The sequence below is a fragment of the Salvelinus sp. IW2-2015 genome, linkage group LG4p, assembly GCF_002910315.2.
Source record: "Salvelinus sp. IW2-2015 linkage group LG4p, ASM291031v2, whole genome shotgun sequence".
Lineage (NCBI taxonomy): Eukaryota > Metazoa > Chordata > Actinopteri > Salmoniformes > Salmonidae > Salvelinus > Salvelinus sp. IW2-2015.
In genome coordinates, this window is record NC_036841.1 from 25,404,945 (window position 1) to 25,417,845 (window position 12,901).

The following is a 12,901-nucleotide window of genomic DNA, read 5'->3' on the forward strand; positions in this document are numbered from 1 at the left end:
ATTTTTAATGGACCGGCAGAACAGAGAAGCTATGTCTGGTAAGACGAGGGTTGGGGGTGTGTCTTTCTGTCAATAACAGCTGGTGAGTGACGTCTAATTTTAAAGAAGTCTCGAGGTATTGCTCGCCTGAGGTAGAGTACCTTATGATAAGCTGTAGACCACACTATCTACCAAGATAGTTTTTATCTATATTATTCGTAGCCATCTATTTACCACCACAGACCGATGCTGGCACTATGACCACACTCAACCAACTCTATAAGGCCATAAGCAAACAAGAAAATGCTCACCCAGAAGCGGCGCTCCTAGTGGTTGGGGACTTTAATGCAGGTAAACTTAAATCAGTTTTACCAAATTTTTACCAGCATGTCACATGTGCAACCAGAGGAATTCCTGCTTACAAGCAAAAACTAAAGCAGGGGCGGCAGGTAGCCTAGTGGTTAGAGCGTTGGGCCAGCAACTGAAAGGTTGTTAGATCAAATCCCTGAGCAGACAAAGTAAAAATCTGTCGTTCTGTCCCTGAACAAGGCAGTTAAACCACTGTTCCTAGGCAGTCACTGTAAATAAGAATGTGTTCTTAACTGACGTGCCTAGTAAAAAATAAATAAAAGTAACCTTTATTTAAATCGCTCAATACGGAAGTGGTCAGATGACATGGATGCTACAGGACTGTTTTTCTAGCACAGGCTGGAACATGTTCTGGGATTCATCCAATGGCATTGAGGAGTACACCACCTCAGTCACCAGCTTCATCAATAAGTGCATCGATGACATCGTCCCCACAGTGACCGTACGTACATATCCCAACCAAAAGCCATGGATTTTAGACAACATACGCATCAAGCTAAAGCTTACAAGGAGCGGGATACTAATCCGAATGCCTATAATAAATCCCGCTACGCCCTCAGACGAACCATCAAACAAGCAAAGTGTCAACACAGAATTAAGATTGAATCCTACTACACCGGCTACGCCGCTTGTCGGATGTGGCATTCTTGAAAACTATTACGGACTACAAAGGGAAACCCAGATGCGAGCTGCCCAGTGACGCGAGCCTACCAGACCACCTTAATTCCTTTTATGCTTGCTTCGAGACAAGCAACACTGAAGCATGCACGAGAGCACCCACAAGAGCACCAGCTGTTCTGGATGACTGTGTGATAACACCCTYGGTAGCCGATGTGAGCATGACCTTTAAAAAACAGGACCAACTGGCACGTGTCTTCACTGACATTTTCAACCTCTCCCTGACAGTCTGTAATACCTACATGTTTCAAGCAGACTACAATAGTCCCTGTGCCAAATTAAGCGAAGGTAACCTGCCTAAATGATTACCGCCCCGTAGCACTCACGCCGGTAGCCATGAAGTGCTTTGAAAGGCTGGTCATTGCCCACACCACATGCATCCTCCTGGATACCCTAGACCAGGTATTCGCAAACAGGGTTACGCGTACCCTGTCAGGGGGAACGCCAAATAAAAATGTGATTCACATGAAAAAAAACTATAATCGTGAAAACAACCCCCCCTCACATTTYCAAACAAATTTTCCAGCGGGGCTATACATTTGGGTGAGTTTTTTTTCCCTCCCTAGCCTGAGTAGCCTAGTTTCACTTCCAAAAATAAAATGAAACCATCTAGGGTTCAGCGAAACAACAAATGTCAAATACAGATAGCCTAGTCAAATAATTAACAACCAATCACATAAACCGTTACTCTCTCGCGGGAATTCCACTAACGGTCCGTTTGCAGCCACATGAAGCTGCTGCTCATTCCGTTTGTTCGAAAATGGATAACAAAAAGTCCCGCGTCCATAGACACACATACCAGCTCTACTGGTAGTACTGCTACAACCAGCAGTACTACACCTGCACCTGTCGACGACAGGTTATTCTGCTTCCACGAGCACATCCAATGCTAGCACCAGATATTTCTACATTTGTTGTTAGCCCAGCTAGCATGGACACTGACARTTGTGAATATGATGCAGCTGAAGAGCTACTGCCCCCTCATCCGGGAAAGCACCGAACAGACAGGGACGTTGGACCATTGAAGAGACGCAAATATGATGAGATCTACATTGATTTGGGGTTCACTTGTATTGGGAGTAGTGCCTTTCCTCAGCCACAAAAGTACTAATCTCACAACTCGATGAAACCTTCACTCTTGCGCAGACATTTGAAAAATAAGCCACGGGAGTTTTTGGAGCAAGAATTAAGACGAYTTTCAAGTAGTAAGACATGTATAAAAGCAACCGATACCATAAATAAGAAGTGGCTAGAAGCATCTTATATGGTGAGCTACCGAGTGGCTAGGACAGGCAAGCGCCATACTTTTGTGGAGGACTTCATTCTTCCTGCTGCAGTGGATATGTCTGGAACAATACTGGGGGAAAAGGACCAAAAACATATACAGAAAATTTCTTCATCAAACAACACTGTCACAACGCATCAGTGACATGGCAGGAGATGTTTTGAAACAATTACTGCTTCACATACAAGCCAGTGAATTCCATGCATTACAGCTGGATGAGTCAACAGACATGACGGGCCTGGCACAGCTCCTGGTATATGTCCATTACGTTTATGGGGCTTAATTAAGGAAGACATCCTCTTCAGCAAACCACTGGAAAMCAGGACAACAGGAGAGGATATTTTTWAAGTACTGGACAGCTTTGTGACATCAAACGGACTTGTGGTGGTCAAGATGTGTTGGTATCTGTACTGATGRCGYAAAMGCCATGACAGGGAGACATAGTGGAGTGGTAACGCGTGTGCAAGCAGTTGCTCCCGACGCCACTTGGGTACACTGCAGCATCCACCGAGAGGCTCTTGCTGCCAAGGGAATGCCTGACAGCTTGAAAAACGTTTTGGACACTACAGTGAAAATGGTTAACTTTGTTAAAGCAAGGCCCCTGAACTCTCGTTTATTTTCTGCACTATGCAATGATATGGGCAGCGACCACGTAACGCTTTTACAACATACAGAAAGAAGTGCGCTGGTTATCAAGGGGCAAAGTATTGGCATACTTTTTTGAATTGAGAGACGAGCTTAAAGTTCTTTACTGATTATAATTTTCACTTGTCTGACAGCTTGCATATGATGACAAGTTTCTCACACGACTGGCCTATCTGGGTGATGTTTTTCTCTCGCCTGAATGATCTGAATCTAGGATTACAGGGACTCTCCGCAACTATATTCAATGTGCGGGACAAAAATTGAGGCTAAGAAGTTGGAGCTCTTCTCTGTCTGCATTAACAAGGACAACACACAGGTCTTTCCATCATTGTAGGATTGTTTTGTGTGCCAATGAACTCAAGCTTACGGACGATGTCACATGTGACATAGCGAAGCACCTGAGTGAGTTGGGTGCGCAATTACGCAGGTACTTTCCCGAAACAGACGACACAAACTGGATTCGTTATCCCTTTCATGCCCTGCCTCCAGTACACTTACCGATATCTGAACAAGAGAGCCTCAACGAAATTGCAACAAGCGGTTCTATGAAAATTGAATTTAATCAGAAGCCACTGCCAGATTTCTGGATTGGGCTGCGCTCAGAGTGTTCTGCCTTGGCAAATCACACTGTTAAGACACTGATGCACTTTGCAACCATGTACCTATGTGAGAGTGGATTCTCGGCCTTCACTAGCATGAAAACTAAACACAGGCACAGACTGTGTGTGGAAAATTATTTAAGGCTGAGACTCTCTCCAATACAACCCAACATTGCAGAGTTATGTGCATCTTTTCAAGCACACCCTTCTCATTAACCTGTTGTAAGCTATTTTTTTAGGCAAGTCAATTAAGAACAAATTCTTATTTTACAACGACGGCCTAGGAATAGTGGGTTAACTGCCTTGTTCAGGGGCAGAATGACAGATTTTTACCTTGTCAGCTCGGGGATTCGATCGAGCATCCTTTAGGTTACTGGCCCAACTCTCTAACCACTAGGCTATCTGCGTCCCCTATTCACAATTTTCGATGAACAAATAAGGTTGTATATGTAAGATGGCTAAATAAAGAGCAAAGTAATTGATTATTATATGTGCCCTGGTCCTATAAGAGCTCTTTGTCACTTCCCATGAGCCGGGTTGTGACAAACTCCCTCACTCTTATGTTTAATAAATGTATTGTATAGTGTGTGTGTAGCACGCTTACAATGATGGCAAAAAACAACATTTGAGAGTGTGCTGACCCTGGTGCTAGAAGGGGTACGCAGCTGGAGGTGGAATGTTTGAAGAGGTACGGGACTATAAAAAGTTTGGGAACCACTGCCCTAGACCCATTCCAATTTGCATACCGCCCCAACAGATCCACAGATAACGCAATCTAAATTCTGGAAACTAACCTATAGACCGAAAAGCATGTCCAGCCAAATATATTTCCATCAATGAATAGGCAAAAAGCATTACAATCTTCTCCTGGACAACTAACTGGCCAGAGCCAAATTTCATTTATTGTTGTTTCTGCCATTACCAGCTAATGGAAACCCTGGTGTGTGAACATGATAAGTTCCCAATGAATGCGGTCCTCAGAGACAAGACATCCCAGAATACTTTCTGAATTGGATTCTACAGCAGATTAAATCTCTTAGCCTCCCATATTAAACATGAGTAGGTTTTAGAACATTCAGTGCTCAGAAACAGTTCAGGAAGACAGGAAATGCAAGTGAAGAGAATTCCACACTGCCCATAATTCCAACCCAGCCCACCCAAATCAGACTGTTAGTACCTGTTGGTGTAAAGCACGGGGCACGGGGGCGAACTAGAAAAGGAGGGCAAGACAGGTCACAGGTCAGAGGTTAAAACCACATAGGACACCAGCTGGAGAGCAGCGGATACAACCTTCCTCCATAACCACACACAGATAGGAAGGCAGGGAGCAGGGATTAACAAGAGGATTCAGAACACAATACAAGTCTCATCTGAGATCTGACATAATGATTTTGCCTTCCAGAAGTAACGTTGACAGGTTGGAACGTACACACACTGGACGCTAAAACCGTATGAGATGGAATCAACAGGAGAGCTTAGTTGTAGGAAAGAGTGAGAGTTGGCATGTAGCATAATCTACATTCCTACCAATGGATTAAGATACTGCACTACAGAGAAGAATCTGACAGCTGAAATAATAAGTAATGTCAAGAGGTGAAGCTGTGGGGTGACGAACATGTGTACCTGTCGGGGCTGTGGCGCTGGGTTCATTTGTGGAGGTGGGGTGGCAAAGACAACAGAGGGGGGCTGTCCAGGAGGGAACGTGGGCTGTGAACGGGAGAGAAAAAGAGGAAATGAGGGGAGAGACCATGATCAACAATATGGTTACTGATTGGACAAACCACAAGACAAGATTGGAGCTTCAATCTAAACAGATAGTAGATTCCCCTTACTAGCTGGAGTCCGGGGGAGGGGGCAGGGTGGGGTCGCGTTAAAGACTGTGCTGCTTTATTCATTTCATGTGGTTCTGCATGGGTGCACTCGGACCTGCACAGAAATCTGAGAGGAGGAATAACAGAGTGGAGGAGGTGAAGAGAAAAATCAGTGATGAACTAGAAGAGAGCGAGAGACCAAGAGAATGGTGTTTAGGCTTTGTTGATCAGCACTCACACTTTGAACCGTGTTTAGTCCCAGGAACGGGAGCAAGGATGTGGTGTGCCAACGTGGTGGTCGTCTGTCCTCTGATCAACCTATCAGAGAGAGAGAGGGTGAAAGGTAAGATTGTCATCTCAGTTATGAGTCCCCTGTGTACCAATCCATTGGATACAATCCTATTCTCCAGGAGACCGGCATATTTTCTAGGGCTGGGAATTGCCAGGACCTCGCGATATGACTTAGGTGCCAATACAAAATTGCGATTCTATATGTACGCTATTGCGATTCGATACTGCGATTTTATTGCAAGTTGATGTTCTAAACATACCTATTACATAGGTACGTCTGCTGCAGAGACGAGAGATTAAGAGAAAATGAGTTTATCAGTCATGGAAATAAATAAAGTGTTGAAAACATGTTGTCTCACTATTTAAAAAAGGAGAACAAGCAACAGGATGAAAAATACCAGCGTTTTGGCACAGGTACAGCAGACTAGAGTTTAAAAAAAATAGGGCTTAGGTGGCAGGTGGGGTGGGGGCGTGGCCAATGGAGCGGTCGCTGACCGAACATTTTAGGCCTTCCTGTTGGCCGCAATCACAAAATATCACCTTTTTTATAAAGCAGATTTCCTGCAATTCTACACATCTCGCCATGGGGCTTGAGAGAACATTTTCGGTTTTAAAGCAGATTTCCAGAAATTCTACACATTTTGCCATGGCTTATGCCATCTGAGTGACTCAAACATAACAAAATTGGCCCCATACCAATGGAGGCCCCAGTCAAAAAAAATATATCCTCTCCATCCTTACTATGGTCCCGATGGCCCCTGGGTGAAACCCAACATTGTTTACTCCTAAAGTAACAGTAAATGCAGACTGCCCTGCCACACAAAGAGCAGTGGGGAAAAGCCCCAAATCATGCCGAGTCCATGTTTTTTAAATGGAAATTACACTTCTGTCAGGTGAAAGAAGCCAAAACAGAAAAACTGACTGTTAGACAGAGGAGAAGAAAAGCACACTAGACAAACCTAGCACCTTTAAAAAAATATATTGACTGTCGGAACAGCAAACTTAGACATTTTCCACTGACGCTACCACACCCTCAGAACGGTGGGGGAGTTGGAAGGGAAATGGCAATGTCTCTAAAAAGGAGGTGCTGGTTGATTATGGTCAGAAACAGAGGGAGATTGTGCGGAGTTCACACTCCGGGGCTATAAAGGGCTCTCCACAGTCTATGCAAACGGAGGTCTGTTTACATCAAGTTCCAAAAATTCAGCCGCACAAATGTACATAGAACTACATAGTGATGCAAACAGACCTACCGTGGCTTCTGTTGCATAGACCCCTTTAGAGGGTCTCCCTGTGCTCACCCTGACAGCAAGACAGCCAATGAAAGACTGCTTCACCCTGTGGGGAGAGACCCATGTTTTCCAAAGGGGACACTGGGACACACCCTATAGCAGAGACCTAAAGCTGTTCCCTCAGAAAGGGATGGATGGAGGCTACAGTTGAGTTCCCTGATGAGCGAACAGTGATGACCATATACAGTGCCTTCGGAAAGTATTCAGACCACTTGACTTTTTCCACACTTCGTTACGTTACAGCCTTACTCTAAAATTGATTAAACAGTTAAATATTTTAAAATCTATACACAATACCGCATAATGACAAAGAAAAAACAGGTTTGGCCTTTTTAATAATTTATTTAAAATAAAATAAAAACTGAAATATCACATTTACATAAGTATTCAGACCCTTTACTCAGTACTTTGTTGAAGCACATTTGGCAGCAATTACAGCCTTGAGTCTTCTTCGGTATGTTGCTACAAGATACGCACACCTGTATTTGGGGCATTTCTCCCATTATTTTCTGCAGATCCTCTCAAGCTTCGTCTTGGTTGGATGGGGAGCATTGCTGCACAGCTATTTTCAGGTATCTCCAGAGATGGTCAAGCTGGTTCAAGTCCGGGTTCCAGCTGGGCCACTCAAGGACATTCAGAGACTTGTCCTGAATCATGTCCAATCAATTGAATTTAACACAGGTGGACTCACGTGCGCGAGTGGTGCAAAATAAATGTACACATGCATGTTATTCAATCATTGCGCGACAACTGTTTGCGAGTTAGAACGTGGTTCTATTTATGATGCTCAACGCGCTGCAAGTCCTGCCTCTCAAATCTCCTCATTGGTTTTTAGGAGCATATACCCACGTGGGTGACTGAAAGATGAACTGAGGTCCACACTGCAGTTGGTTGTAGTAATGCACCGTAAAGTTGGTTGCCAACCGCCATATAAAGTCCTTAGATGAAAAAGAAGCAGGAGAGATGACGAGAAACCATTTCAATTGACCGTTTTATCTGTGGATTAATTGTCGGCGTAGAGGACCTTGTGCATTTCAGGTAAAATAACAACCCAATGTTTATATCCCAGGACAAATTAGCTAGCAATAGGAAGCTAGCTAGCTACCTAAATTGCCATACATGTTTAATGCTTTTCAACCTGTCCCCAACTTAATATAATTGGTTCAGAGTTGGTTTTGATATTTCAACCTGCATGTCCTGATTACTTCTGGTGTGGGGGGGACAAAAATCAACATGGTGCAGAAATGTTTTGGTACCCTTCGACAGATCTGTTCCTTTGTTCCTTTGACATCATGGATTGGTATTTGCTCTGACATGCACTGTCAGCTGTGGAACCTTATATAGACAGGTGTGTGCCTTTCCAAATGATGTTAAATTCAATTGATTGGACACAGGTGGACTCCAATCAAAACATCTCAAAGATGATCAATGGAAACAGGATGCACCTGACCTCAATTTCATGTCTCAAAGCAAAGGGTCTGAATACTTATGTAAATAAGACATTTGTTTTTCTAAAAACCTGTTTTCGCATTGTCCTTATGGGGTATTGTGTGTAGATTGTTGAGAAATAGTTTTTATCTAATACATTTTAGAATAAGGCTGTAACGTAACAAACTGTGGAAACAGTCAAGGGGTCTGAACAGAGACCGATGCATAAGCCCAACATGACACCATGACCTAGTGAGGTCATTAACAAAGCTGAAAAAGTGTTTGTTTGCGTGTGTAACTATGCACTAGTAGTGGATAATTCTAGCTATGCGTCTATGTGAACGGTAGCATCACGGTAAGTTCACAAAACGTTTTGTTATGCAATCTCAACCCCCAAGAGTGCTTCAGGCAATTACTAAACAGTGGCATTGACATGTCACATGCTAAACGATTCAAACACACTAGCTTGCAGGACCTTTGAAACGTCTGTTGCTATGAGATACCATGCTTTAGAGTTTTACAGTATCAGCCAGGTCAATAGGCCTATGGCAGTGCCACACAAAGACATGTATGTCTGTGATGGAAAGGAAGGAAACAAGACATCACTCGCATCATTTTTCTATGTAAACCATAGCTTAATATATAACAAGCCTTACGGGGGACATCGGGGGCCAATTGGCTCTGGATTGTTGTGGTCTGTCTTGTCCTAAAATTCTTGCTACAATGACCTCATTCCTATCACTACTCATCAGCCAGATCCCATCCCTGAGAGCATTTCAAATTCAAATGTGATAAAGAACAACTTTACATCTGTTGGGCAGAATTTAATGACACAGTGTTCTCTGTACATTGGATTTGGATTATCAACAACATTCAGATCACAGGTGAGTGATCTCATTTTCTACATCAGGACTTCCTAACCCTTTTCACCCAGGACCAGACAGGTGTGTACCCCTAAGTGGCACAGTGGTCTAAGGCACTGCATCTCAGTGCAAGAGGCATCACTACAGTCCAAATCCAGGCTGTATCACACCCGACAATTGGCCCAGCATCGTCCGGGTTTGGCTGTCATTGTAAATCATGATTTGTTCTTACTGATTTACCTAGTTAAATAATGGTTACATTACTAAATTACAATGGTGGCACACTTGGCAGGTGTAATAAATACCATTTAAAATAACACAAGCACATTGCTATTACGTTGTTATAACTAACTTCTTTCAAAACAGGGTTTCTCACAAACTCATAAACAGATACAGAGACCCACACACATACCCAGAGACAGATGGCTGACACTGACCTTTTATAAACACTGATAAGAAAAGAGTGCTTGGTACTGTATTTCACGAGATAATAAGACACACACACGCATACCCAAGGACAGGGGGCTGACTACGCACACACAAAAACTCCTCTTCAGTCTGAACATTTTACAGAGACACACAGAAATGTCAAAATAGGAACATCTACGCACACACCTAATCTCCTGTTTTAGCTGAACATTTCTGAAGACAAAGAACTCTACTCAGAGCCAATGGGACAGTGATACTAGCCTGAAGGAGACCTCGCCCAACTCATCAAAACCAACCAGAGGACCAGAACTTCCAGACTCAACCTACTTTCTGTGTTGTATAAAATGTCTATGCATTCTGTTATCTGGGCTTTTTTCTGGAGGTTCTCTATGAGCCGAAGGAACGAGACCGTATACGCTTGTACCAGATATCTTTACTCTTAAATAAAGCTGTCGCTTGTCATACAATTTACCACCTTGTCCGAATCGATCCTTGACCGGCTCACCCTTCTCTATATCCAATTATCAACACAGGCTAAAGCAGTTATTGGTTACTGGTCATCACAATTCCACTAGTGTTATTTACAATGACGAATTCAACATGAAAGCCAAAGCTATTCATCAAAAAAAGCATTTGGTAGAGGACTAATAATGGGGCACATCTGGGATCATGGCTCGCCTGCCTCAAGGCTCACGAGCTACTCTGAATCGGCATCCATTTTGAGCCGAGGTTCTCAGCCAAATTCACTTGTCCGTAAACGCCGTATATCGGCAATCGCTTCTCTAATGCTGATGTTACTACAACAGAAAGACAACTTGTCGGACATCCTTGCCAAACAAGACCAGACATTTGAGCGAATGCCAAATGAATTATTTCCTACGCTACATTATCCTCTTAGCATTAATGTACAAGCCACACCGGTCATTTTTCATTCACGCACAACATACATAATTACAAATTCACAGGACAACAAAAAAAGCAGACCTGACAACTGTCACATAATAGACACAGTAATATTGCTAACTACATGCATGTAGGCTACGGATTGTGGATAACTTTCAAACCCTCAGTTCTGCCAAGTTCCGATAACGTGAGACAAAAAGGCGTGTAGGATGGCTACGCTGTGTGGCGCCATGTTGTTCAAACAGCTTTTTCGATCGTCACTAGTTACCACAGCGTTATAAACACCACCTATTTATACAATTTACCCCAACCACAGTGATAACCTCATGTCTAGCCTTAAATTAAGACCAAAAAGCTCATATGTGTTTAACATTTTTTTTTTTACGATATAGCCAATTCTGACTTTGTGGCTGTGTTAACTAGCTAGTTGCAACCAGCTCTTTCCCAAGCCAATTTGAGTTACCACGTGGTTGGTTTTCAGGCTTTAGCGCGCGTAGTAAGTGTGGCACAGTGCACGCAGCAGCCGGCTTCTTGTTCTCCTCTATTCTCTTAACGGATTTAGATTCTCTAATTTGCTGTTTTTCTGCTTTGTTTGATTGTCAACGCTTACAGCAAACCCTAAAGTGCATATGATTACATGCAGGCTAGCAAGCAAGTAGTTGGTGATGAACGTTCCACTCCGTTCTCTTATATCGAGGCGGATATATGTGAACGAAATTGAGCGTTCCTCAGCTAGCAAGCGGTCTCCCAAATACCGAAAAGATTAAGAATGAAAAGATGGAAACTAACGTGTGGCAACTACTACCAGTAAACTGATCAGCATCAGTGCCATTTCAACCGCAGGGTAGCATCCTCGTCATGCTGTGTCATCCTCTGAACATGACGCATGGGATCCAAGGAACGAACTTGCCAATGTGGATCCTACCACTGGCCATACATAAGCAGTATGTATTCTCAGTTAACTGAGATCCCACAATATCACATCCCTCTGTCAAATTACACACGCCACAAATGTGGGCTATATGCCGCGTTCAAAACAATTGGGAACTAAAAAAAAATAAGAGTGCCAACTGAGAACCCATTTGGAACAGTCATCCAGTCGGACACTTTCTAGGACTAAGACTTTCCGACCTGAATAGTATTAGCGTCATGACTTGACCTTTTTCCTAGTTCCCAGTTGTCTAGAAAGCAACACATAACTAGATAACACTGGTTACAACACAGCCATGCGGACTGGGAAGGCGACAAAATACTGCAACCTTAACCAGCACCAGCTAACTACAGGTACGTCAACTATAACGTTAATTCTTTAACGATTGGGTTCAATGTCCATTCCTCAAGAATAAAGTAACATATGACATAACATTTGTTACCAAAAACAAGCAACCCACAAACCGAGAAAAGCATAGGACAGTTTCTCATAACGTTAACAAATCCAACTGAAGTTAGTTTGCTACCTCAAATCAATACCAAGCCAGCCAACGGCTGCATATAGAATTCTTACCATACATTTGCTCAATGTTGAAGGATATTGGCTAGTTAATAAAGTGATTCAAAATGTCGAAACCTTCTGCCTTCGTCAATTCTATTTCGTAAGCTAACGTTTATCACCTCTTAGGACTTAGGAAGGGGGTGTCCTATCCCTTTTTGGGGTGGGGGTTGGTCGGGCTAGCAGAGGAAAAATCATTCTGGAAAAGGAGCGACAACTCTATCCCCCAGATCGATCTACTGGGCTTAAAGTCCATTTAAAAGCGCGGATGAGTGCTGATTGTCAATTGGTTTCTCACAGTTCTGAACTAGCAAAGAATATAGTTGGAAACCCTAACATTTACCTTTCTCTCCTTCAGTCCGCAGTCGGACGGTCCCGGAAGCCGGTAGTCAAATTCCGGTTTAATCAGTCATGTGACAGGGACGCCGGTGTGATTTTAGCTACACGTTTTAGTTAACGATGAACTGTTGAACCACAAACTAATGTGCAGTACAATATTCGTTTAATATTAAACGTATTCATTTACACACAAAAACAAACTGGTGGGTTGATTTTGCTTGTATGGGCATAGCCAGAGTCTTGACTGCAGTTTGAACAGTTTATCATGATGTGTCAAATGTATGTGTTTAATATGCATTCTTTCATTACATGTGTATTTCAAATGTTCAATAAAATGTGTCCATTGTCTGCAACATCCAGCAAGTATTCATACCTTTGCTGCAGTGAGGGTTCATGACCAGTGTCACCTCAGTTCCTCCTTGCCCCTGCTCAGTTTCATAATTAGCCATCCATATCTGCAGGCTGTCATAAAAAATGACTGATCTTTCAGAAACTTGTCCC

General features: G+C 43.1%; 1 protein-coding gene across 1 annotated transcript in view; it reads right to left on the bottom strand.

The window, feature by feature from the left end:
* Positions 1 to 12,174, bottom strand: part of LOC111960753 (eukaryotic translation initiation factor 4 gamma 1-like) — a 62,285-nt gene extending 50,111 nt beyond the window's left edge. The window contains 5 exon segments of the mRNA XM_070439156.1: positions 4,733 to 4,765; positions 5,179 to 5,262; positions 5,388 to 5,493; positions 5,605 to 5,684; positions 12,077 to 12,174. Coding sequence (XP_070295257.1) covers positions 4,733 to 4,765; positions 5,179 to 5,262; positions 5,388 to 5,450 — 180 coding nt within the window. The 5' untranslated portion in view covers positions 5,451 to 5,493; positions 5,605 to 5,684; positions 12,077 to 12,174.
* Positions 12,175 to 12,901: the final 727 nt, after the last annotated feature.